General features: G+C 51.9%; 1 protein-coding gene across 4 annotated transcripts in view; it reads right to left on the bottom strand.

Moving 5' to 3' along the window:
* PIK3R5 (phosphoinositide-3-kinase regulatory subunit 5) overlaps positions 1-27270 on the bottom strand; it is a 75077-nt gene that overhangs the window by 2295 nt on the left and 45512 nt on the right. For 2 of the 4 annotated variants that reach the window (XM_081578349.1, XM_081578348.1), the window contains 16 exons: positions 24732-24847; positions 22458-22558; positions 19755-19823; positions 18837-18975; positions 8559-8628; positions 5812-5986; positions 5045-5198; positions 4331-4414; positions 3325-4057; positions 3034-3196; positions 2563-2688; positions 1976-2101; positions 1750-1843; positions 1502-1578; positions 894-987; positions 299-381 (listed from right to left, as the gene is read on the bottom strand). In XM_081578349.1, coding sequence (XP_081434475.1) covers positions 299-381; positions 894-987; positions 1502-1578; positions 1750-1843; positions 1976-2101; positions 2563-2688; positions 3034-3196; positions 3325-4057; positions 4331-4414; positions 5045-5198; positions 5812-5986; positions 8559-8628; positions 18837-18975; positions 19755-19823; positions 22458-22558; positions 24732-24834 — 2391 coding nt within the window. In that variant the 5' untranslated portion in view covers positions 24835-24847. Of the gene's footprint in view, positions 1-298; positions 382-893; positions 988-1501; positions 1579-1749; positions 1844-1975; positions 2105-2562; positions 2689-3033; positions 3197-3324; positions 4058-4330; positions 4415-5044; positions 5199-5811; positions 5987-8558; positions 8629-18836; positions 18976-19754; positions 19824-22457; positions 22559-24731; positions 24848-27270 lie in introns of all 4 variants that reach the window. The other 2 variants (XM_081578347.1, XM_081578346.1) reach the window with 1 other exon arrangement.

The following is a 27270-nucleotide window of genomic DNA, read 5'->3' as shown; positions in this document are numbered from 1 at the left end:
GAGCCTGGGTTCCCTGACACAGAGTCCACTCTGACACAGAGCCCACTCAGGGTTCCCCTGACAGCTACCACGGAGCCTTTCTGCAGGTGCAAGGGTACCTCCTCCTCCCAGAGCCCCCACACGTGTGTATACCCCTCACCTCCCTCTCCTCTCACCCACACGGCCCAGCACAGCCCTTGGACACGCCACCCCCATGCGCACAGACATACACATGCATACACAGACACACACACACGCATACACACACGTGCCCAGTAAGTCTCCTGAGGGGGCGGCGGGGAGGAGGGGGTGCCTTTACCTGGTTGAAGCCCTTCTTAGATTTAGGGTTCTGCCTTTTCACCACTTCTGTCAGGTTTAGCGTCAGGGCCTCTGTGCTTGAGTCTGAAGGGCAGGGGCAGTTCAGGCCAGGCTCAAGACCACCTCTGTCCCTACCCCCTCCCTCATCCCCTGCCCCCACCTCCACCTCCCTGTCCCTCAACTCCACTTCCCTCCACTTCCCTGTCCCCCCACCTCCCTGTCCCCTCACTTTCCTGTCCCCCGACCTTCCTATCCTCACCCCTACCCTACCCCATCCCCACTCCTACCTCTCTGTCTTCCCTACCCGTCTCCGCCCCCACCCTCACTCCCTGCCCCCATCTCCACCTCCCTGTCCCCTCATCTCGGTCCCCACTTGTTCCCTAACCCTTCCCTGTCTCTGCTATCCCTGTCCTCAACCCTACACTACCCCTGCCCCACCCCACCTCCCGGTCCCCCACCTCCACTTCCCTCCACTTCCCTGTCTCACCACTTCCCTGTCCTCATCCCTACCCTACCCCTGCCCCCATCCCTACCCTACCCCTGCCCCACCCCACCTCCCGGTCCCCCTTCTCCTGTCCCCACCCCCACCCCCTCACCTAACTCCTCCTGCTGCCGGCAGGCCTTGCTGAGGTTGACAGAGGTGCAGACCTTCTCCATGTTACTCCAGCGACTGCGTCCACTGATGGCCCCCTGGGAAGGGAGCAGAACCACACTATCTGAGCCCTAGGCCTGGTGTCTTCAGCTCCAGACCTGTCAGCAACAGGGTGCCACCTGCCACCGGCACACCCAGGCAGCTCTCTCTCTTTCATCCCAGTCGTCTAGCTTCTTCACCAAGAGCCCCCTGACCCCTATATAGACCTTGCGGACTCCAGGAGGAGCTATCAGGTCACTGGTTTGGTCCATGGGCCAGCCTGCTGACCAGGTCGGAGAACTCTGCTCCATCCTCACCCACAGCCTGGAATCTGGGTCCCCGAACACACTGAGGAGGGGGACCGCCCAGGGGGAGGGCAGCTTTGGAGGCAGAGGGAGAGGGGAAGGTCCACTACCTCTCCTTCCCCATTCTCTCGGCATCCTGGAGAGCCTTGGCAGCCTGCTGCAGCCTTCCAGCTTACAGACTGGGGCCCAGTACACAGGAGGCCAGCTCTGGGGAGGTGGTGAAGAAGCTGGCTAACTGAGGTGAAGGGCAGGCCCGCAGCAGGCTCACCTTGCTGTAGATAATCTGTAGTGTTAGTGGGACGGCCTCCCGGTCACCATCGATGCCCAGCCGCTTGCTGCCGGGACCTGCGCACACAAACAGACCCTCTGCTCCTCTCCCTTCCAGGCCCTCACAGACCTGGGGCCCTGCCTCCCCACCCCTTTCTTGTCCCTCCTGCCCCACTACCCTGCGACCCCTCCTCCCCAGGGGCCCCCTGGATCCTGGCCCACCTCCACAGGGGCTCAGGTGGGACCCACCTGAAGCCTTGATGGCGCGGGTGGCAGCAGAGTGACCCAGCTCCAGGGAGTGGATGAAGATCTCTGTCGTCTTCTCCCCAGTGATGAAGGTCAGCTGGAGTGGGCAGGAGTGCGGGCATCATTGTGGACCTCCAGGAGGAACTCCCAGGCGCCCCCCACACAGGGCTGCCGGGGATGGGTGGCGGGGGACCCTGCAGCCAGTCTGGAGCGGCAGGACAGGCCTTACCTCGGTCTGATAGACCTGCAGCAGCACCGGGCGGGCAGCAAAGCGGCAGTAATAGAGCAGCATGTCGGCCAAGATGGGCAGCCGGGTGGGGGAGCCCTCCAGGGGCCGGGGCTCCGCCTTCAGAGACTGCTGGGGGTGGGGGGGGCCCCGAGACGGAGAGAGAAGGGGGAGGGTGAGAGGAAGACACACAAAGGAGATAGATCCAGAGGCAGGCAGGGCCAGGGAGGGGGTTGGTGAGGCAGGAAACAGAAGGGTCAAGGAAGGACCCACGTCCTGGCCTCTGTCCCTCCTCTCCAGCCTCTGAGCTTGTCAAAGCTGGGAGTTGAGGAAGGGGGCTGAGGCCTAAGATGCCTGGATCCTTCTGGGGCACCTCTCTCCCTTCCAGCATAGTGACCCCTCCCTGGGCCTCGGAGCCCCGGGTTCAGCTCAGCCCTGCTTCTACCCACCCTCCCTGCTCGATCACGAGTGAGCCCTGGCCCTCCAGGGGGGCCTCCAGTGGACCCCCTAAGCTAGGGCCTTCAAAGCAAGACTGGGTGACTGCAGCCAGGCGCCCCCCAGCCTCTGCACCCCAGAAAGGGGCAGCTCACCTGGCACAGGACTTCGGGGGGCAGGTGCATGAGGCCCAGCACGTTGCGCTCATACCAGGGGTCGAGCATGCCGAGGTAGTGGGAGATGTCGTTGGTGCTCTCCCCCCAGGGGCCCGTGCCCAGCTCCTGGAGAGGGGGCGACAGTCATGCCCGGCGCCCTGGCCCTGCCACCCTTGCTGCGGGCCCTGCACGGCATCCGCCGCCCTGTCCCGAGCTTCTCCCTTGCCCGTGGAGAGGTCTAACAACCCTCAGTCCATGGCCCCCCCACCGACCAAACCTCCTCCCGTCCCAGCCCACCGCCACATGCAGGGCACGGAGCATGCCCGGGAGCCAGGCCCACCCAGGAGGATGTGCTTCGTAAACAGGGGTAGCTGCTGCTCCTGACTTCTGACTAGCCCCCCTCCAGGGACCTGGGACCCGCTCATGTCTCCTTGTTTTGTCACCCTGCTGGGCCCAGGGGTGGGGACCTACCGCAGGGCCGGGGTGCCTTGGGGAGTCTGTGGGGAGGGGGGATGTCTGGCATGGAGAAGCTGGGCTGGTGCAGCCACCAGTTCCTTGGGTCCGCTTTACAGGCACATAGAAGAACTGGAGCTTGAAGAACCGCGTGAGGAGTGGACGGTTGCTCTCCAGCCGCCTGTGGAGAAGAAGTTGGTGAGAAGGGAGCCCCGGGGCCCCTGGGGGACCCCAGTCCTTGAGCCCACATGCCGCCAGCACCACCCTTCTTCAGCCCAGGGCAGACAGAGGCCCAGCTCTGGCTCTCACCGCAGTTTGCTGTACGCCCGGGCCACCTTCCCCGAGATCCGATCGGAGCCGAAGACCACAACTCGCAGTGTGGAGGCCTTGGGGTCCTCGTCCCCGCTCAGGAAGGGGCGGCGGCGCTGGTGGCGGGAGGCGGGGGCCAGAAGCCAGCCAGGCAGCGGGGGGCTGAGCTTGGCCTGGGGTAGGGAGCGTGAGCGCTGGGCCCGGGAGGCAGGTCGTGGGCCGTCCGGGGGGCTGACGGGGCTGCAGAGGCTGCCAGCCCGCCGCAGGGGCAGGGTGCCATCCGGGCCGCCCTCCAGGGCCCGGGAGTCCCTTCGCAGCACGAGCTGGCTGGTGCTCTTGAAGAGTTTATAGATCCTGTTGAACTTCTGTCCGGACCTGCGGTGGCCCCGGCGTTCCTGGCTGCCAGGCCTCTTGGGCCTCTCGAAGGAGCTTTCCTCACTGTCCTCCACGTAGCCACTGTCCATGCCGTCCGACAGGCCCGACACAAAGGAGGTCAGCAGCTGGCGGTGGAGGGTGGGTCCTGAGGCCTGGGACGAGGCAAGGGACAGGGTGGAGTTGCGGGAGGCTGCGGAGCTGGTGGAGAGCAGAGAGTCCCTCTCGGCACAGTGCCTGTCGCTGTCCAAGTCCTCCTCCTCCTCCTCCTCGTCCTCATCCTCGTCCTCATCCTCGTCGTCCCCCAGGATGCCCGGCTGTAGCAGCTCCTGTTCCTTCAGCAGGATTTCCTGCAGGATGTCTGCCGGGAGCAATGGGGGACACCATCTGGGTGCCAGGCCCTGGGACCCCTCCTGCACAACCCTGGGAGGGGTGACAGACTCAGACAGAACGAGTCTGCGGGGGACAGGGCAGGGGGCCAGCCCCGGACTCAGAGCCCTGCCCTCTGCTCTGCTCAGAGCCTGCTCGGGTGGGAGGGTGGGTGGGGGTGGGTGTGGGGGAGGCCCACTGCAGAAGAAGAGAGCCCCGGACGTTTGGGGGGGTGGGCACCAGGGGGGCCCAGCGGGCTGCTCACCGAAGCTGTCCTGGTTCCAGCTGTAGGTGTAGCACCTGGCCACGGGCATGGGGATGGTGCGCAGCTTGCCGGGTTTGGCCGTGTCTGGAGGAGCCGGGGAGGGAGGGGCAGGAGGTGAGGGCTGGGCCGGCGCCTTGAGACTGGCCAGCCCAGACCCCTCTTCGTCTTGGAGGAGAGACCAGAGTGGGGAGAGGGACCAAGAGCCGGGTGGGCTGAGGCTGAGATGGAAGCTGAGATGCCTGACCCGCAGTCAGGGGGCTTTTCTCAAGCCCATCAGGTAGAAGCCACGCCCTTCTGTGAGCTGTGGGACTGTGGCCAAGTCTGAGGCTCTGAGACTTGGTTCAGACAGGAGAACAGGTTCAAACAGGAGAACGAGGGCAGCAGCTCACCAGGAGTCCCTTCTTCCCTAACAGACTTTCCCCAGAGCCGCTGGGGCAAGGTGGGCCACGTGACAAAGGGGGCTGAGAGGGGTACGTGCAGCTTCTGTGTTGTCTTCAACACTGTTGCCCAGTGCCCTCAATCAGTCCTCCCTTTTCTCCCTCCCACCAGCCGCCCCCATGGCAATCTGCAGCCAAACCCTAACCCTGTAGAGGGGAACCATGCCCTCGGGATGGCACAGCAGGAGGTGGCGGAGAACCTGGGTCCCCAGCCGGGCTGCTTGCTTAGGGAGCTGTGGAGCCACTGCGGGATGGGGCCTCACCACCAGCGCCTCACCTAGGACACCAGGGAAGCCGGCTTTCTCTCCCACTGCCTGCAGCTTGGTCCTGAGCCACTGGCGGGCCTCGGCTGCATCCCCAATGCCGGACGCCAGCTCCTGGGCCTCCGCCGTCTCCGCAAAGATGTCCTCAAGCTCGGCCAGGGTCTTGGACTGAAAGCCGGGGCGGGGGGAGGGGGATAAGCAGGCTTGCCCATGAAACTCGGCCTGGCCGCCCAGCTTCTCAAACTCCCAGTGACCCGTCTCTCCCTGGCCTCACTGCCAGCCTTCACCCACGACTGACCACTGAGCCAGGCCACCCCTCAGCCCCTTTTCTCCAGAAATGGTCAGAAAGAAAGGCCCAGAGCCTTGCAGAGCTGGGGGGAGGGATGTCAGTGCTCAGAGAGGGGGAGCCACACAGCCGACAGGTCCTGGAACTCGGCCTAGATGCCAGGGTGCCAGCTTCAGTGTAAAGCTCATGCCTGTGCCACCCAGCCCATGCCACCCTCAGAGGCTGCATTCAGTCCCTCGGTCCAGATTCCACCAACCCGGGTTAGGAACCAGCAGAACAGAGACCTCTCCATGAGGTCAGTGCCCCAGCGACCTCACTCAAGGTGAGGGGGGCCAGAGTACCAGGGCGGGCTCCAAAAGGGAGCAGTGAGAACCTCTGCCAGGAAGGGGCGCTGCTGAGCCCAGGGCTGACCCTGCCTTTGTAGAGAGAACCTCTGGGGGTGGTGTTGAACCCACGGGAGGGGGCGGTGCTGAGCCCAGGGCCCCAGGCACATACCTGCAGCCTGCAGTGCAGACCCGGCAGGTCGCAGTGGGGCCCAAAGGTGGCCTGGAAGGCGTGCAGGAGCAGGGTGATGTAGGTGCTGTGCGGCGAGTGCCCGGGCGTGCTCAGCTGGTCGGCCACAGCGAGGAACTCGGCCTGCACCTCCACCGGGTTCAGTAAGAGCACAGTGCTGGGGACACAGAGGACCGGCCATGGGCACTGGGGGGTGGGGGTGGGGCTGCCACAGAGCCCACTCGGGCTGGGGGTCGGCCCCTCTGACACCTAGGCCTTCTCACAGCCTGGGCGGGGCCTGAGGCCAGGGGAGAGCTGGGGGCTCGGGGGTCCCAGTTCCAAGGGGAAAGCTTATCGCCTACTTTTGACCAGTTTTCAGCTGGGCTTTACAAAGACCTTTTAAAAACTGAACTTCATTTCCACAAATAAATTCTACCTTCGTTTTTTTTTTTTTTTAATAAAGAACATTTTTCCTACAAGACATCTGAACAGATGCAAAATGACACAATAAAGGATTGTATTTTAGGGGAGGTGATTGGAGAGCAAGCAATCATTTTGGGGAGGGAGCAGCAAGGCAGCCACATGCTGTGTGGTGTGGCCTAAAATTTCAGCCCATGCCCGCTCCTGAAGGCAAGCGTCAGGTGTGGGGTGGCTTCTGCCAGGAGGAAGGAGAGCAAGTCAGGGCTGCATCTGACTCCTCTTCTGGCAGAGGGTGCCCTTTCTTTCTTTTTAAAAATATTTATTTATTTGGCTCCATGTGGGATCTAGTTCCTTGACTAGGGATTGAACCTGGGCCCCTGCATTGGGAGCCCGGAGTCTTAGCCACTGGACCACCAAAGCCATCATGAAGGCCAGCATTGGGCTGGGAGAGGGAGAGTGCGTCCAGTTACCACCCTCCACCTCCCTTCCCCTGGACACTCTCTCTCTTTTTTTTTTTTTTTTGAGTGAAAGCACTCAGAAAGCAGGTATACTGAGAAAGATACACATCACACCAGCAGAATGTGGTCCATCTCAGGAGGTTAGATCAGCCCCTGGGTTCCCTCCTGATGCCAGTGTTTAAATGTCTGCATTATGAACATTTCGAACATACCCAAATATTAAGAGAATCATGAACCTCAAGGATCAATCACTCAGTTAACACATGACTGTCTGAACTTCACCCACTACAACCCCCAATCACTGCGTTTTCTCTAAGGTACTCCACTCCAGTATTCTTGCCTGGAAAATCCCATGGGTAGAGGAGCCTGGCAGGCTACAGTCCATGGTGTCACAAAGAGTCAGACACAACTGAAGGACTGAGCACACACCAGCCATAGCAGTGTTATTCCTGTGAAGGCTGTAGTGTGAACTGCTCACACTTGTTCCCTCACAAGTCCTGCAGTGTTTAAACACAGCACAAAGAAGTACCACAGGTGGCCTTCATGCTAGTGTCTGTGGACAGCTGTCCCATAGCCCAGGGGTCAGGACTCAGGGACGGGATGGGGCTCTGTCAGATTCCCCAGGGTTTTAGGGAGAAACTCATTTTGATTTCTCTATTTGTAAGAAAAAGAGATCAGGCTCAAGTAAGTAGTCCCTCACTGAGCTGTCCTCCTTTATTGACTGCTGGATCATCCCCTCATGGACATGCATTAAGCACCACTGTATACAGGACCAGGCCAGCCACCCTAGGGCCTCACCACTTGTACCTCCTCTGCACGCTTGTTAACCAAAGTGAGACTGACTCGGCTGTAAGCTCTTTCTACAAACCTCTCTCTGTGCCTTGGTTCCTGGATCTAAAGCATACCTCTCTCACAGGTTACTTAACAGGAGGACTGGATGATTGAGGGACGTCTGCAGCACTACCTGGGGTTCAGGAAGCACCTTGAAGCTGTTGGTGATTATCCATAATCCACCTGCCTCAGCCCCCCTGGCGGAGTTTTGCTTATTAACCAACCTTTCTTTACAAGACATGTTTTCTGCCCTTTCTGTCTCTCTCAAAATCTACCACTTGCTTTTCTGTTCGTTTTTACCAAGAAGGAACTCAAATAATATCTGCTCAGTGAATGAATGTGCTGGAACCCCTGGGACTGAGGATGGGAAGGGGCTGGGGCGACTGGAATTTCTGAGCCAGTGGAGGCTGGGGTCTCCAGGCACCCATGTGCTTGAAGGCTTGCTGGAGGGCCCTCAGAATAGACGCTTCCTCTCAAATGCTTTTCCAGCTGCCAGCCGTGGGTAATGAAATCAGCTCAGGGAGTCATAACCAGAACTGCCTTTGAAATGAAAGTGAACTAGAACAGATCAGAGCTCATGCTTGGGAGAAGGTGACTTTTCTTTCCTAAAACTCGTCTCAGCTCTATGTGTGTGTGTATCAGGTTTTCATATAAAATACATTTTTAAATTATAGGTCCTGGTCAGGAAAGTTTGGAAAATGCCATTTTACTGACAGGCAGAAAGACATTATGCAAAGAGCCTGGGCTTTTGAGTAAGACTGAGGCTCAAATCCTGGCTCAGACATTTACTAGCTGTGTGACCTTGGGGAAGTTACTTGCCCTCTTTGACCTTTGGCATCCTCATCTGAAAAGTAGGGGTAAAGAAAGGTAATGTGTGCTTGTTCAGCATAATCAAAGCAGGTAATTTTTGGTTTTTGTTTTAAAGTCTCAGACCCGTTTAGGAATCTGAAAGACCCTTAGCCCAGAAAAATGAGCCAGTGCACAAAACATCACCCCCCGCCCCCCACCCCCCGCCATTCCTTCCTCCCCAAGAGCACTCACACAGTGGAGCTGCGGTGACTCCTAGTGGACAGGCCCTGCTCGGCCCTCACCAGTCGCTGGTAGGAGATTCCTGTGGCCAAAAAACCCAAAACAGCAGTTCATGAATTTACCTGTTCCTTCAGCAGGCATGGCCCTGCTCCTTGGAGGTGCCAGCACTGGCAGTTCCCAGATGAAGGTCAGAACATGGGGAAGATTAGACCCCTGGCCTCCAGGGCCTTCAACAGTCTGACTCCCAGCTCCCCACCCCCATGGCCCCACCCACCCCACAAAGCTTCACTCTTTAGAGACCAAGGGGCAGGGCACCCAGGGAGGAGACTGGGGACCCAGGAGTGGCTGGGTGGACAGCCTCCCGCTGTCCACCTGGTGCTGCTTCTGTCGCCTCTCCGGGTCCAGGTGTCCTCCTGCAGCTCAGCCTTAGCCCCAACCAGCCCCTCAGCCTTCCCCTCAGCATCCGGCCCTGCCTCGGGGGACCCTCAGTATTCCGCGGCCCTGCCTGGCGTTGTCCTCCTCTAAGGCTGAGTCTCTGCACCACGGATCCCATCCCAGCCTTCCTTTATGGTCTCATCCATCTCTCCATCTCCTCTGATTCAAAGATGCAGAGAAGAAACGAGCCAAGGTTTCCCTTTGTTCCCTGAAACTCAGTTCTGTAGCTGGAAAGTAGGTACTCAGACTGAGTAGGTACTCAACCACGGTGAGGAGACTCCACAACACCTGGTTCTTCTCACCGAGGGGGCTGGGATTCGGGGGAGGGGGGCAGGCAGTGCGTCTCATTAGAGCTTGGACATCCTCACAGGACCCTGCCGGGCACGGACTGGGTGGGAGTTTGCAGCACAAGGCAGCCTCTTGGGGGAGCCAAAGCCACGACTGGGGTTAAAGATGGCTGTAAGCAGAGGGCTGTGACTTTTGTAAGTGGTCGAACATTTCCAATTTGTGCTATTCCAACTTGAGACCTGATTGCTTTGATTTCGGTGCCTTTTGTTTCATGTGTCTTTTATGTAATTGTCACATGTTTAGATGTTAATGTTGTCTACTTCGACCGGTAAGTCCCTGAAACAGAGGTGATGACTATCAGGACTCAGAACGCCACCTAGTGGCCGTCTACAGACATGACAGAGAAAAGTCCCCTCTTTGCCCCTTCAACCCCAACAATGTCCCTGGCCGTCCCACGTTTCCCTGCCCCCCAATCTCCCAGACTCCAAAACACACAGGCATCAAAGTCTTCTCTTGATCTGTCCACACTTCTCTTTTAAATACCATGTAGTGTTCTTAACAGGCAACCCACACCCCACTGATCTGTCATGCCACACCCCCGCTGCCCCGTTCCGCCCCTGTAGACTCAGGCTAGGCTGGGGCCACAGTCCAGGAGGTACTTTATCCTTGAAGCCTGCTGTTCTCTTTAGTCTACAGGACAAGTAGCATTCTCTAACGTCCTGTTTCTCCACCTGTTCATCTTAGGGACTTTCCTGGTGGCTCAGTGGTAAAGAATCCACCTGCCAGTGCCTGGCAAAGAAGGAGACGTGGGTTCAATCCCTGAGTTGGGAAGATCCCCTGGAGAAGGAAATGGCAACCCACTCCAGTATTCCTGCCTGGCAAATCTCATGGACAGAGAAGCCTGGCGGGCTACAGTCCATGGGGTTGCAAAGAGTCGGACATGACTCAGTGAGTAAACAACAAACAATCACATTTGGGAATTGTGGCAACATTAGCTGGGAGCTGCTGTTGGCTGATGATGTTCTATTAGTGGGTGCTGTTTCCAGAGTGATCGGCAGGTGCTGAAGAGCCCAGATTCCAACAGCATCAGCTGAAACTCTCTACCCCTCCCCCAAAGACACCCATCAAATCCCCCTTCCTTAGCTTCTCTTGATAACGAACCTCCACTTATCGGGAAGCCTCATGGTGATGGGTGCTTCTCTTTGACCTTTACCCGTCTTCCCTGGGCACCTCAGCAGACACGAACAACTTTCTGAAACGGGCTTACTTAGACCAATACTGGCTCAAGGGCTGAACAAAAAAACCCACCTAGGTGGTTCCGTGTTTGGTCTTAACATGTAGGAAATCAAAAGAGCCCCCCCATACAGGCAAGGGATGTGTCCTGGTGAGTGGGAGCTGATGGTGGGTAGCCATGGTGAAGTGCAAATGCCTTGTCCAGGCACGGGAATGACCTCATAACTGAGCTTCGTTTACCCAACTGAGCTTCCCGTCTTTTTAAAATTTTTTTTAATTAATTTATTTTATTTTTGATTGAAGTATAGTTGATTTACAATGCTAAGTTAGTTTTAAGTGTACAGCAAGGTGATTCAGTTTTTTATATATATATATATTTTTTTTTCAGGTTCTTTTCCATTATAGGTTATTACAAGATATTGAATATGGTCCCCTGTGCTACAGAGTAGGTCCTTGCTGTTTATCTGTTTTATAGATAGTGGTGTGTAACTGTTAATCCCAAACTCCTAAGTTATCCCTCCACCATCCCTTTCCCTTTTCTAAAGTGATAACTGGAAACGGCCATTCTGCACAGGACAGCTGACAAAGAAGACAGAGGACGAGTGACAATCACTGCTGGTGTCACCAAGCAGGAACTGGCACCACGTTAATGACATTCTTATGGGACGTCCATGCTGAGGACACGAAGTGGTGCCTGGTCATCGTGAGGCAGAGTCCCCAGGGATCTGGGGAGGCAGGGGAGGCTCAGCCTTAGCTGCACAGCCGTCCCAGGAGATGATCTTGGCTTCCTCCTCCTGACCCACATCGTACCCCGACACGAACACTCATGACTACTGGCTTCCTCTTATGCTTTCCTTCCTTCTGGGGTCCCCTGGACAGCAGCTATGGAACTCTCTGTCATACACACACACGTGTTTCCTTTATCCGTTCATCTGTTGATGGACACTTAGGTTGCTTCCACGTCTTGGCTACTGTAAACAGAGCTGCTATGAACACAGTCCTACTTATGATCAGGAGGCTCAGAGAGCTTCTGTAACCTGTCCACCATCATCAGCTAATAAGAGACAGAGCAGAGTTCTTTGTTATCCAAAAGCCCATGTTCCTGCTCTCACATTTGACTTTATAGCTAAAGCAAGAATCATCAAACTTTTCTGAGTCCTAGTTGTCTCATGCACAAAATGGGAGCAATGCTGCTTTTCCCTCATACTCTGCAGGGCTATGGGCTGGGTGATGCAATCGTGGAAGTCTGGGTGCTTTGAAAACTGAGGCGTGACTCACACATATGATGCCCACTGGTGCCCATCAGGATGACAGACCAACTCTCAACAGGCAAGTGCTGTGATCTGCACAGCCAGGCAGGCACAGAGTAAATACTCAACAAACATGTGGGCTGACCCCAAGGGGGCTGTGGTGGGTGGGACCCGGAAGCACTGACGTGAGGCTTCCTGCCACCCAGATGGAGGCAGTGGGTGACCCTATGGCGGAGGTGGAGTCAGGAAGAAGGGGGAGGTCCACAGGCTTGATAACCTGCCCACTTCCTCTGCCATTCAGCCACATCAAAGTGGGATAAACTGTTTCACTCATTTCCATGGCAACTGACTCCACAAGGCTGCATGGGTGGAGGGCCCAGCTCCCCAAGTCCCTGTCATCTTTTCCCTGTGACCTTGCCAGGATCGCCTACTAAGATAAGACCACCCTCAACCCTCCTGCCCCCAGCAATGGGAAATCAAAGTAGGCCAGCATTATCCTTACAGACTGCTGAGAGGGAGACACAACTATACTCCCATTTTACAGATGAGGAAACTGAGGCTCCTATGATGTGAAATGTCTTGCCAAAGGCCCCACAGCCCCAGGGTTGTGGGGACCCCACGATGGTCTAGTACCAAGTACTGGTAACCACCAACTGATGCAGCCTCAGCCTCCCCCAAAGAGCTCAGTGCCTGGTCTCCCCTTCCCCCTACTGTCTCCCTCAGCTGGGTTACTGGGGGTGGAGCCACTCAGCAATGAGGCAAAACTACTACCCACCTGCCTTTACCAAATTTCACCAAAGCACTTCCTAACTGGGCTTCCCTGGTGGCTCAGCGGTAAAGAATCCACCTACAGTGCGAGAGCCGTAGGAGACGTTGGTTCACTCCCTGGGTCAGGAAGATCCCCTGGAGGAGGGTAGGGCAACTCCCTCCAGTATTCTTGCCTGGAGAATCCTGTGGACAGAGGTGCCTGGTGGGCTACAGTCCATAGGGTGGCAGAGTCAGACACGACTGAAGTGAGTTAGCACAGTACAGCATAGCACTTTCTAACTAGCCCACCTAAGGGTTAAGGAGAAGAAGCTAATGTGCTTGAATTTACTACTTGCTTCTAATATTAATGAGGGGACAGGTTCTAGGAAATTAGAGGCTTACTTGTGGATGTGAGATGAGTGCCTTTTGTTCACTATAAAAGATAATGTCATGGAAGCAACCTAGATGTCCATCAACAGATGAATTGATACAGGAATTGTGGTACATAAATACAATGGAATATTACTCAGCTATATAAAAGAACGCATTTGAGTCAGTCCTAATGAGGTGGATGAACCTAGAGCTTGTTGTACAGAGTGAAGTAAGTCAGAAAGAGAAAGACAAATATTGTATATTAACGTGTGTGTATGGAATCTAGAAAGATGGTACTGATGAACCTATTTGCAGGGCATCAGTGGTGACCCACTCCAGTATTCTTGCCTGGAGAATCCCAGGGATGGCGGAGCCTGGTGGGCTGCCATCTATGGGGTCGCACAGAGTCGGACATGACTGAAGCGACTTAGCAGCAGCAGCAGCAGCACCAGTGGAGATGCAGACACAGAGAACAGACTTGCGGAAACAGTGTGGGAAGAAAAGGGAAGGAAGAATGGAGAGAGTAGCATGGAAATACACTATATGTAAAATAGATAGCCAGTGGGAATCTGCTGTGTGACACAGGGCGCTCAATCCAGTGCTGTGTGCCAAACAACCTAGAGGGGTGGGATGCAATGGGAGGTGGGAGGGAGGTTCAAGAGGGAGGGGACATATGTATCCCTGTGGCTGACTCATGATGATGTATGGCAGGCGGAAACCGGCACAATATTGGAAAGCAATTATCTTCCAATAAAACATTTTTTTAAAAAGATAATGTCAAAGGTTTTCTTCCCCACTGTATGATGTTTCATTCCCCTATATGATGTTCACTAATTTTGTATCTAATTCTGCCATCTTTTCGTGGCTTAGATGAGAAATTTATTTCAGTTTCTAATACCCTTCTTTAAACCGCCTCTCCCACCTTCTTGGCTGGTTCCCTCAGTAATGAGTTGGAATGCGTCTTTGACACAGGCTCACTATACATCTGTTTGAGTTCGAGGCTTTTTAACTGTTTGAAAAGGATTGTCTGGCACGAGCCAACGGTTTCCTATTTCGGTTCTGCTTTCCCTGGAAGAGGAGGCGTTGCTGGCAGGGGCAGCCTGGCCTGAGCATCCCCCTCCAGCACTTGCTTGGTCCCCAGCGTACTTGAGCCCTCACATAGTCCCAGGGGCAAGATACAGGGGAAGATCCTCAGCAGTGAGTGACTAGGGTTTCATGAGCCCTCACTGCTCTGAGTTCAAGGACCCTAACTCCATTTCCATCTCCAGCTGCTGCTCTGCTTGGCTCTCGTCTCCCCAATAGAACCCCGAGTCCCAGTGTCTGGGCCTCCCCACAGCCCGCCCCTCAGCTCCACATCTGTTCGCTGGGGGCTGCTGGGAGCTGAGTTCCTGCTCAGTTGCCCACAAAAACATCTCAAGGCATAGCGTGTTGCGTGTTGCGGCAGAGGGCAGCCAGCTGGTTCCACTTGAAATTGGGAAGCGGTCTCCCTGCATGCAGGTGACAGCCCTCCCCTGGACCCATTTCAAAAGGAATGTCATTTAGATCTTAGGCAGAGACTGAAGGTCCTGCCAAGACATTTGCATTTTAAATCCTTTCTGTCCTGTTACAGAAAGGAAGAAAAGCTTTGCCTTCTCGTTAAAGGACTTCTGGTCACCACCAAGAAACCCAGAAGCAATCTAGATCGGTTTGTTTGGGGGAATAGTGGGGAGGAAGGGAATGAAAGAGATTAAATTGGTTTGTTCATTTAGGGTGCCTTGGAAAGCGAGGTTGGCCTACTTGTCTATTTATCATGTGCCTCAGCACCTTTCTTCATCCAACCCTTTGCCGAAGAGCCTCCCCGATTTCTTGATTCTTCCACCCAAGTCTCTGCCAGGAAGTGAGGCTCATGTAGTGCAGAGCCTTTGACTGCAGGACACCTAGCCTGTACCTATCCAGGCCCTTAGTGACTGTAACGACAGCTGATTGGCTGGGCAGACAGATCGGCTGATAGGTTGGAGGAAGATAGATTAGCTGGTTGGTTGGAGGAAGACAGATTAGCTGATTGGTTGGGCAGACAGATAAACTGATTGTGCTATGTGCTAAGTTGCTTCAGTGGTGTCAGACTCTTTGTGACCCTAAGGACTGTAGCCTGCCAGGCTCTAGGCTCTTCTGTCCATGGGATTCTTCAGCCATGCCCTCCTCCAGGGGATAATCCCAAACGAGGGATGGAACCCCGCTTCTCTTACATCTCCTGCATTAGCAGGCGGGTTCTTTACCACTGGCACCACCTAGGAAGCCCCTGATGGGTTGTGAGTGAAGTTGCTTAGTCTGTCCAACTCTGCGACCCCATTGGCTGTAACCTGCCAGGCGCCTCTGTTCATGGGATTTTCCAGGCAAGAATACTGGAGTGGGTTGCCATTTCCTTCTCCAGAGGATCTTCCCCACCAAGGGATCAAATCCAGGTCTGTCTGCATTGCAGGCAGACGCTTTACTGTCTGAGCCACCAGGGAAGCCCTGTGGTGGAATCAAGCCCAACCTGATTGGTTGGGGGCAGACAAATCAGATGATTAACTGGGAGAGGAAGTCATAAATTTCTCCAAAGCACTTTTCATATAAAGCTTCAGTCTGGAGCTTTCTAGGGTCCATTAATTACTAGGGAATAAGATTTGGCACATCTGTTCTGTGTGTATTTAATGCCCGTGGTCAGACACTTAGATACTCTGGGTACTAAACAGGGCCTGGGGCATATACAGATTTAAAAGAATAAAACAAAAATGGGATTACAACACACATAGTATTTGGGGGCCTGCTTTTTTTACTCAACAAGTTAATAAACATCTTTTCATCTCAGTAACCTTATTTCTATGATGTCATTTTACTTAGTTACTTATTTTTGGCTGCGCTGGGTCTTTGTTGCTACTCCGGCTTTCTCTAGTTGCAGCAAGCAGGAGCTACTCTCAAGCTGCACTGCGTTGACTTCTCATTGCAGTGGCTTCTCTTGCTGCGGGGCATGGGCTTCAGTAGTTGCAGTTCCCCGGCTCTAGAGCACAGGCTCAGTGGTTGTGCTGCACAGGTTTAGTTGTTCCACAGCATGTGGGATCTTTCCAGATTAGGTGTCAAACCCATTTCCTGCATAGGCAGGTGGATTCTTAACCACTGAGCCATCAGGGAAGCCCTATGATCTCATTTTTAATGGCTGAGTAGGATTCCTGCAAATGACTCTGGTACAATATATTCAACTGTTAACATGTACAATATTTAAGTTTTTTGGAATTGGCAGATTATTAAAAAGAATGCAGCAATGAACACCCTTGTAGCTAAACCTTTGCACATCCATAATTATTCATCAGGTTAGAAACTTCCAGGAATGGAATTTCTGGGTGAAAAGATAATTATTTTTAATGCTTTAGAGAACGCCACCCCCCCCCTCACTTCCTGAGCAACACTGGTATTTTTGTTCTATTTTTAGGTTTACCAATTTGATAGGGGGGAAAAGGTGTCTCACTATTTAGTTCTGCATTTTCTTTACTACTAGTGAGGGTGAATATTTTGGAGGGGTATTGCTCAGCTGTTAATGGTTCTTTCTGGATGTGCTTGAATCATAGCCTTGTATTGATACTTCCATTGATGTGTTTGCTTATTTTTTTCAATTGACAAAAGAACTCTTCATGGGCTTGATATATTGTTCGTTGCAGATATTTTTCTTAGTTGGTTATTTACTTTCCACTTATGGTGGGTTCTGCCATAGAGAAGCTTTAATTTCATGCTCTCAAATCTGTCAGCCTTTTATTATTTGCGCCTTGGGTGGGGGGACACATTTGCCATCTGTTCTCCACTCCAGGCTCATATAACCTATTTTTCTTCCATTACTTTCATGGTCTTGATTTCCACACTTAAACATTTAATCCATCTGAAAGATATTTTTATGCTTGCATTAGCACTCAATGCTTTTTGAGATAGAATTTTAACCTGTCAATTCCCAGTCTGTCAATTATCCTAAAACCATTTATTAAATGACCAATTTTTTCATTACTGACTTGTGGATGCTTCTTTGTCATATAATACATTTTTATATAGTTAATCTGTTCTGAGACATTCTATTTCATTCCATTAATTTATCTATTCTTGTACCAATACTATACTATTTTAATAAACATAGCCTTACAGTACTTTTAAAGACCTAGTAGGGAAATATTCCTTTCTTACTTTTCCCTAAGAATACATAAATAAATACATAATAAATGCCACTGTAGAGCATTTATTCTGTTCAATAGAATTTTGTCAAAATTTAAAAGATATTGGTATTTTTTATCACAGTTACATTTATTTCCGTAATACTGGATGTTATTACAATATTGATTCAATCCAACAAAGTCTCTTAAATTCTTCATTCTTCAGTAAAGTTTGTTGTCTCTGTGTAGGTTATTCACATTTATTTTATATTTTTAGTTGCTATTGTAAATTATTTTTCCCCATTATGTTTTCTTACAAGTTGAAGGTATTAAATGAAAAAGCTCTTAGCTCCCTGATTATTAGTTTGACACTGCTTTGGGTGATTCTCGTAGTCTTGACAGATAAGCAATTGTTTGAACTCTGGGAAATTAAAATTTTATCTTCTCTGGAAGAGAAATATTCTTTACTTTTGTCTTTTTGCATAGGCAAAATACGTATAAGCACAAAGAGGAAGGTTGTTAATAATGGAAATACTTCTAGTATTTCACTATGGGTTGTTACCTTATTAAGGACCCTTCCATATATTAATAGTTTCCACATATTGGAGGGGCTTTGAATATCAGGAATGGATGTTGAATTTTTTTTTTAACCAAAATATTTTTATTCAGAATAGATACTGAATTTTATCAAATGTTTCAGCAGCATCTACTAGGATGCTTAAGTAACTTTATTCTTTTGAGCCACTGATATGAGGAATTACTCAAATGAGGGGCCACCTGTCAGTAAATTGTACTTGATTATGTTTTTCTTGCTCTTACAATAGCTTTGTTAGACCTTGTTTCCATGTTGGTTGTAGCAGTGGTCCCAACTCTTTTTGAACTTCCCTGGTGGCTCAGATGGTAAGAATCTGCCTGAAATGCAGGAGACCTGGGTTCAATCCCTGGGTTGGGATGATCCCTTGGAGGAAGGAATGTTAACCCACTCCAGTATTCTTGCCTGGAGAATGCCATGGGCAGAGGAGCTTGGCGGGCTACAGTCCATGGGGTTGCACAGATACTGACATGACTGAGTGACTAACACTTTGACTTTCCAAACTTTTTTGGTACCAGGGACCGGTCTCATGGAAGACAATTTTTCCACAGACTGGGGGGGGATGGTTTCAGGATGATTCAAGCATATTACATTTACTGTGTGCTCTATTTCTATTGTTATTACATCAGCTCCACCTCAGATCATTAGGCATTAGATCCTGGAGGTTGGGGACCCCTGTGTTATGGTATCTGCAGTTTCTCAAGAACCCTGGAGAGTACCACTTGCCCACACCTGTCATGATGTCCATCTACCTGTTCATTCCTGGCACCAGTCATTTTCCCTGACCAGAACTGAGTCCATCCACAAATGCATCCCCCTATCTGCTCTGGGGTAAAGAGAACAAACAAGGGCCTCTTGTCAACACTGCGGGGCTTCTCTGTCTGACCTGGGCAGCCTCAGAGACCAATCCCTTGGCAAACCTGAGCCGAGGCACAAGCCAGGTTAAGTCTCCTTAACCTGAACCTCTGCTCCGCTTCCCCTGAGAATTCCTCCTGGAGTTACTGCTGGTGTTCACTGCTTTCTGTCATCTGGTGTTGATACAGACATGGAGCCCGAGCGCCGTATGAAGAGGGACTCCAAGGTTGTGAGGCAGGCCATGGACAGAGATGAGCTGAGGGATGCGAGGTGAGGAGGGTCCTAGCCAAAGCCCACTTTCAGAAGGGTGGGAAATCTCCCGACCTGCACGGTCCCTGCCCCACGTGCTGGCTGCCTCCACACTCACCTGGGGCCTTCAGTTCAGCATCAATGAAGGTGAGCAATTCCTGGCAGATGCTGCAGTAAGGAACAGGCCAGGTCAGGAATCGGTGGTAGGTTCTGGATGCTTTCAGAAGGAGGTCTGAGTCTGGCGGGAAGTGTGGCGTCTGGGGTGGAGAGGGAGCGACAAGCAGAAAAGTCCGGGTGAGAAAAAGTTCACTGATGTTCCAGGGCAGACCTGGCTTCTTTCTGGAATGTTTCACAAAGGGCACACCTTTCCTGGCAGCAGTGTGTCCCAGGGAGAAGGTGGGCAGAATTGAAAGTTACCCACAAGAAGTGAGTTACAGATGGGCGGGTGAGATGGTGCCCAAGGATGTCTCTACGACAGGGGCCTTGCTTTCACCAAACGAAACAATTTACCAAATTCTGAAAAGCTGTCCCCTTGGATGTCATCCTAAATGGGGCCACTGCTGCCACTCCTTTCAGGAATGGTCTTCAAGGCTAAATAGTCTTTACTTAAATATCCTCACGAGAGGCAAATGTTTATTCTTTGAAGTGGATTGACTCAGTGTACATGGAGTCACTAGTGCCACTGGTCTGGTGAACAGGGGGTGACCGCATTGGGGGAACTGACCACTGGGGGTACAAAAGGAAGTGGACACCACATCTCTTAGCTGTGACTGTGACCAGGCTGTGACTGCATCCCTTTCATGGGTCCCCAGATAGTCCCGGCACGATGATGTTCATGGGGAGTCCCTGGAGGTCTCTCAAATGGTCATCTGAAGCCATCAGAGGGGTAACAGCCATCTGCAGCATCCTCAGTGGACAGCTTCTCTCTCTGTGCCTTTATCCTCGGAGCTGTGAGGGCTCTGCCCCCCACCCCCATGGAGGCTGTTCTTCCCTTCCCTCCCCCGCTACCCCCAGGCTGGCACATCCGGGAACTTACACAGAGGACAGTGGAGTAGAACAGCAGGGCCAGGGGGGCCAGGAGGTCATAGGTGCCCTTCTCTTGGACCTGTGTGGAGGACAGGAGGGGGAGGGGCTCACTCATGGGGTGCACAACCCAACACTGCTCTCTTCTCTTATTTCTTTTCTTTCTTGTAAGTGAAAAGTAATCACAATAAAAGTTAAAAAAAATCCCTCAATATCCTCCTTCCAAACTTAGTCACGGCTAATATTTCAACTTACCGCTCCCTACACCATGTTTCTCTATGTATTTTCCTTTGCAAAGTTGTAATCATTGGGTGTGTATTTTTACACTTCATGTCTTTTACATACAGTATGATAAGTGGATTTCTGTCTTGCTACATCATCTCTAAGACCACCTTTTTCCCCCTCCTGGTTATACAGTTATCTATTATTTGTGTTGTATATATGTTTTCCAGTTTGTTGTTGATCTTTTAATTTTTGGAGTTTTTAAAAAGTCTTTATTGAATTTGTTATAATATTATTACTTCTGGTTTCTTTTTTATGTTTTGTTTTTTTGGTCACAAGGCATGTGGGATCTTAGCTCACCGATGAGGGATCAAACCCGCATCCCCTGCATTGGAAGGCAAAGTCCTAACCACTAGACTACCAGGGAAGTCACAATTTAATGGATTTTTTTTTTTTTTTTTTGATGTACATAAATTACAAATGTTAACTTTTTCCTTTCTGGATTAAGAAAGTTAAAAAAAAATTTTTTTTTCCATGTTCTTTGGCCACATCCTGCAACTTGCAGAATCTTAGTTCCCCAGCCAGGGATTGAACCCACGCAACACTGGGTTCAATGACTGGACCACCAGGGAACTCCCTAAAATTTTATAATGTATTAAATTTTGTTTCTGCTCTTGGGTACTATTCATCATTTTTGTTAGCTGTATAATACTCCTTCTGGTAGATCTCCATGATTTATTAGCTTTGTTTTATACACTTGAAATTATTTCTTGCTATTCTAAGTACTCATGCAATGAAAACTTTTGTGCACACTCCTATAATTTGGATTATCTATCTATGACAGAGTTCAAGAAGTAGAGTCAATGGTTCAAAGACTATAACCGTATTTATGATCTTGGAAATATATTTCCAAACTGCTTTCCCAAAGAATTTTGCCATTTATACTACTTTGTATGTATGACAGTACCAGTTTCACCATGCCTTTCCCTGCAAGGGTTATTTCAAAGTTTTTGCAAATTTGCTAGGCAAAATCTGTGTCATTACGGTTTTCATTTGCATTTATTTTATTATAACTGAGACAACATTTTCCATATTGTTTACAAGCTCTGTTTCTTCTTTTGTGAGTCATCTCTTTGATAGAGCTCACCCACTCCATCATAAACACACATATATACACATGATTTGGAATTCTTTGGTTAAAATGCTAGTGGTCTCCCCACTCGCTGTGGAATTCACAGGGGTTGAAGAGGCAGAGAAAGGCATGCCACCTCTGCTGTGGCCGGTGATGTCAACAGGATGAAATTTAGAATTCTCCTTCTCTTTTACCCTGAAGATGCTATGTGTCCAGCACATCTGCTGCTCAGCTGGCCTCTTCTATTGGGTTAGTTAAAAAGTTCACTTGGGATTTTCTGTAAAAACCCACATGAACTTTTTGGTCAACCCAATACAAAACCGTCCCCTATTGCTACACAGTGGTTGTTCCCTTATATTTAGGTTCATAAGATAAGCAGCCTTGAGGTGGTTTAGCCCTTCTAAGCTGGTCTGCTTGTGACCAGAGAAAGCATCAGGTAAATAGTGGTGTCAGAACTGGCCTTGGGTGTCTTGATGAACCAAGACTTTCTTCTTACAGGTAAAAAATCAGCTGAGAAAGACACGTATTTTCTATCGTAGTCATGTATTAAAAAAGAAAGAAGAAAGAAAGAAAGGAAAACTAAAAAGAAAATTCTTAGAAAAAAGTCAGTCTCTGTAGGTACTTGTGGCTGCTCTGGAAGCCTAGCCCAAACCAGCTTTAAACCTACTCTTCTTTAAGTCATAAAAGCCTCTTCATTGAACTGTTGGGCTTCCCTGGTGGCTCAGTGGTAAAGCATCCGCCTGCAATGCAGGAGACGTGGGTTCACTCCCTGGGTTGGGAAGATCCCCTGGAGGAGGAAATGCAATGCACTCCAGTGTTCTTCCCTGGAGAATCCCCATGGATAGAGGAGCCTGGCGGGCTGCAGTCCATGGGGTTGCAAAGAGGTGGACACGACTGAGCGAGCAACTGAGCACGCACACATGTCGAACAGTTAGAAGAGGCCTCGGTTTACTTTTCCGATCAGACCAGTTTTCACTTCCATGTTTTTGTTCTCATGGGTCTTTTCAAGGAAAGGAATTCGGCAGAGATTCCTCTCTCCTTTGTAATCAATCCTTTGACATATAAGGAGTGGGTGGGCTAAGTCACTTCAGTCATGTCCAACTCTTTGTGACCCCATGGACTGTAGCCTGCCAGGCTCCTCTGTTCATAGTATTCTCCAGGCAAGAATACTGGAGTGGGTTGCCATTCCCTCCTCCAGGGGATCTTCCTGACCCAGCAACTGAACCCGTGTCTCTTATATCTCCTGCATTGGCAGGCGGGTTCTTTACCACTGAGCTACCAGGGAAGCCCTGTGGGGACCTATTTCTTGACTCTACAAGGCTGAACCCAGTGCCGCCCTTCAAAACCAGGCCGAGCCCTCACCTCTCGGGTCTTCTGCAAGATCTGCTCCAGGAGGATAAGGAAGTGGCCCGGGTCCCTGCTCACCAGCTCCTGCAGGCTCCAGCAGTTCAGACACAACCCGGCTGGAAAGGGAGGAGAGGCCAGGGGTCAGCTCAGGGTTGGAGAGAATTGGGCATTCCCGGGGCTGCACTGGGGCATTACCTTCTGATGGGAGAGTCTCAGAAAATTCTAGACCAACACACTGGACCCTATCAGGCCCCATCTAGATAATAGTAAGCTTCTTTGCATTGAGACAGGAGGTTCAAGTGACACAGAGGGGCTGGGATCCCCCTTAGAGGCCAAGGAACAGACCACAACTCTGCTCCCTGTCCCTCCAGAGAGGACCAGCCTGCCCACAACCTCTGAGATGCAGGGAAGGGGGACAGGAACAGAGACAGTTGGAGGAACAAGGACAGGTGCCCCACAAGCTCCATCCCAGGACATGAGGCTGAGTCTGTGCCAACCACAGGACCTCCCAGGACTACCGGGTGGTGGAGCCTGGGAAGGGGAAGCACCATTCATTTCTGTTTGAAAAGTGACAATTAGCACTTTGTTACCCTGTAACTTCCCCAGACTTTTCTTAGTTTGTTAATCTCTGCTTCCCTGCAGTCAGTAAGGGTAAACCCCCAAGTTAAAGAGGCGGTCATGGAGGCCTGTGTGTGTGTGTGAGATAGGGGGGTGAGAGCAGTGGGGGCACAAGTGGTCCCCTCGTGTGTCTGAGCTCCTTCCAAAGTCCTGAAGGCCCTGAACACTGCTTTCCTATGGTCACAGGTTTTGGTAACATTTGCCAAAGTTGGATATCTTTGCATTCTTTAACTTAACAATGGCCCCTCAATTCTGTAAACTTAGCCTCCTTAAAACCTGGGTGGGAGGCCAGAAGGAAGAAAACTGCCATTTATTGAGCACCTATTGTGTACCTTTAGTCATGTACGGATGGGAGAGTTGGACCATAAAGAAGGCTGAGCACCGAAGAATTGATGCTTTTGAATTGCGGTGCTGGAGAAGACTCTTGAGAGTCCCTTAGACAACAAGGAGATCAAACCAGTCAATCCTAAAGGAAATCAATCCTGAATATTCATTGGAAGGACTGATGCTGATGCTCCAATACTTTGGCCACCTGATACTAAGAGCCAACACCCTGTAAAAGATCCTGATGCTAGGAAAGACTGAAGGCAAGAGGAGAAGGGGATCAGCAGAGGATGAGATGGTTAGATAGCATCACTGACTCAATAGACCTGAGTTTCAGCAAGCTCCAGGAGATTCTGAAGGACAGGAAAGCCTGGTGTGCTGCAGTCCATGGGGTTGCGAAGAGTAGGACACAACTGAGCAACTGAACAACAAAAACTGTACCTATAAGTTGCCAGGCTTTTCATACATCACCTCCATTGAGTCTCCCATCCTCTCCTTAGGAAGGTGGTTCCTGCTATTATTATTCCTGTTTTACAGGCAAGGAAGTTGAGCCCTGAGAGGCTAAGGGATTTGCGCAAGTTCCTACAGCCCATGAGAGTCAGCTGTAAGTCAGATCTGCTTAATTCCAAAGGCCAAGGAAAGCCTCTCTGAGAAGGTGACGTGTGAGCTGAGACTTGATGAGAAGGAGTCAGATCTGCAGAGTTCTCAGTGAAAAATCCCAGGCAGCAAGTGCAAAGGTCCTGAGGTAGGAAGGAACCAGGTGTGCTCAAGGCACATGGATATCTATCTCATAGGGTAGTTAGGGAGGCAAGTGAGATAGAGAAAATCTTTAAGAGAATAAGGAGTTATTACAGTTAGGCACCAGCCTTGGAGACACAACTGTCCCAGTCTACAGATACCCCTGTTTCTCATTCCTGGGGATCACGTGACATGGAGAACTCCTACTTTCTGAAGGTCTGCCGAGATTCTCCATTGTTTTATGGGGAAGAGGAGGATAAGGCTCTGGAGAGAACTAGAAACCACGTAAAATGGAAGAATTCTGGGGAGGGCTGTTCATGGAGTCTCAGCTGCTCTCTTGAAATCAGCAGCTGAGTTTCTAAGCAGACCTTAGGGAGGTAGGCTTCCAGCACCCTAGGAGGATGAAGAAGACAGCATGGGGGAGGGGAGAAACGGCTGCCTCCCAACCCAGGGCAACTCTCCGTCAGGTACCCTGCTGCTGAGCACCTGCCTAGGTGAGGTCCGAGTCACGCAGACAGGGTTGGAACCGGAATCTGTTGTCCCCGGGCCTGGCCCAGTGCTCCCTGCAGCCCCTCAATGCGCCTCCTCCTCGGCTCCCTGGGAACCTACCTGACCAGGAGGTGGAGCGGCGGCTGAGGCTGAGCCCATGCAAGCAGCGCTCCAGGGCGTGCTGTATGCGGTCCTCCGTGCATGTTGTGGCCCCTTGCTGCATCCTGAGTCATCGCCTGCATGGGGAACAGATGCTGGTCAGTCTGGAGACCCCCAGGCTCGAGGAGCACATGGCCGAGCAGGGCAGCCAGTGGAGACAATGGGCACTCACAACCCCATGCTGTCAGTTGGCTGCCTCCAGGGCTGGACTGGCCCCTGGCTGTGCTGCTCAGAGAGGCAAGACAGGGCCAGCCTACAGCACAGGCTAGGGAAGTGAGGGGTCGGGGGGAGGAGGGAAGTAGAGAGGTGGGGCCCCACAGGCAGGGGTGAGTGTCTCAAAGAGCCCGGGGAGTGCTCGGGACATGGCCAGCCCCATTGCTGCGCAGGAGGACCTCAAAGGAAAAACCAGCATCACTTGGGGGACTTTCTTCTGAATTTCCAGGCTTGAGTCCCCCAGCCCCCAGGGACGGGCAGGCAGGGAGCCTGTTCCTGATGACCACATTGCAGAGATCCCCCTCAGTGTGTCAGGGGCCTCCCGCCTTCACAGGCGCCCCACCCCCACCACACCACACCCTCTGCTCAGGTGCCCAGGCCCCAGGCACCTGGTCCTTTCCTGCCCTCACCTCCACTTTGGCTGTTTTTCTTTGCTTTCTCTGAGGCTTAGCAAAGTTACCAGTTACTCAAAGACCTTCCTTGGCTTGGTCTTTCAGAGAACCACCTCCTCTCTCCTGCTGAGGAGAGACAGGGGTACTGAGCTCAGGCTGGAGGGCTGCTGAGGAGGAGATCTAAGAAGGGGTTTTAGCACCAGATGGGCAACTGTGCTAAGGGCCACATTCTGAAAGCCTGCAGCAGGGCCAGCTTCACATTGAAGCGTGGGCTCCTGGGTCCCCAGGGAAGCTGTGACAGGTCACCTAGTGCAGGGAATAAGCCTGGTGTTTGGCATCAACAGACTTAGACTCAAATCTCCACTCTAGTAGTTGCTAGCCACGCACTAGGCAATGTCTTTCACTTCTCTGTACCTCAGTTTACTTAGCTGTAAAATGGGTATGACAAGGGTACTAAGCCTCCAGGGCTGTTGGGGAAATTGCATGACAGGGTGGATGCACTGAGCAAGCTTTCAAGACAGGAAAGCTTTCCTGCTACAGTCTTTTCCGTGATCCCTCTTTCCTAGGGAATTTCCCTGCATTCACCCCGTCCAGGCTGGCCCCACAGCTGGCCAGTCAGGCCAGGCCACAGAGGGAAGCCGAGGAAGCAGTTGTCCAGCTCTGTGGAACAGGGGATGGACCCGGAAACCACAAGCAGAAGCACAGAGCTCAGAGCTGAGCCATGCAAATGACATGCAAAGACGCAGGACATCCTGGCCTGGACCCAGTGGTCAGCTCACAGAAGCCCAGCAGGCAAATCCTCCCACTTCCCCCAGCTGGGGAGGAACAAGACACCAAGGGAAACAGAAGCCCTTTGTGAGCGGCTCAGCATCACCTCACTTTAGCGATGTCCCTGGGATGGTGCGGGGCGGGCCCCCTGGGAAGCAGTGCGTGTGCGTTCTTTCCTCCAGGGACCCCCAGGCACTAAGGGTGGCCCCGCGCCAGGGGTAAAGAATTCACCTCCCAATGCGGGAGACACAAGAGACACGGGTTCAATCTAGGATACTAGGGTGAAAAGCTGGGCTGGGGCTATTTTGTTGATTCTTTACCTGGAGGGCCTCCAGCCTGGGGAGGGAAACAGCAGAAAGAGGCTGAAGACTGGACACTTTGGGGGGAAGCCAGAGAGAGCGTGGGCACTCTGTAGCACAGAGAGGTTAAACAACTCGCCTAAGGTCACACAGCTAGGGGGTGGCAACCCAGACAGTCTGGCTCTGACTGCTCCTTGGCCCAGTCAGATACAGTTACTGGGAGAAAAATAAAATTAACATGTGTTACTACCGCAGCGAGTGTAGACTCAGTTAACTAACATGATCTTGCTTTAGGAGACCTCCATTCCCATCACATGTGTCTATATCAGCTGCCCACCACAGCCCTGCCTCCTTCAGGAAGAGGACCAGGGCCCCCAGAAGCAACAACCTCGGCTGGACCGAGCGATGACCATGATGGCTTGAGGGGCCCAGGTGTTCTCTAGCTCAGAGTGAAGGCAGAACCTGGTGTGTTCCTGTTCCCTTCGCTCAGTCATGTCTGACTCTTTGTGACCCCATGGACTGTAGCCTGCCAGGCTTCTCTGTCTTTGCGATTCTCCAGGCAAGAATACTGGAGTGGGTTGCCATTTCCTCCTCCAGGGGATCTTCCCGACCCGGGATCAAACCTGTGTCTCCTGCAATGGCATGTGAATTCTTTATCACTGAGCCATCCCGGTGAACTAAATTTAAAGGTCCTTCTGTCCAATCTCTGCTGCAACAGACAAGCTGGCTGCATCAAGAGGCAGGAATGAGTGTCCTCCAGTGTCCCAGCATATCTGATGCAAAGGCAGGATGCAAATGCACATCCTCAGCCGACATCACGTCTGCCGC

Source organism: Giraffa tippelskirchi, chromosome 3 (assembly GCF_054371585.1).
Source record: "Giraffa tippelskirchi isolate mGirTip1 chromosome 3, T2T-mGirTip1v1.2.pri, whole genome shotgun sequence".
NCBI lineage: Eukaryota > Metazoa > Chordata > Mammalia > Artiodactyla > Giraffidae > Giraffa > Giraffa tippelskirchi.
The sequence above is the reverse complement of the archived record's forward strand: the minus strand, read 5'-3'. Positions and strand labels throughout refer to the sequence as shown.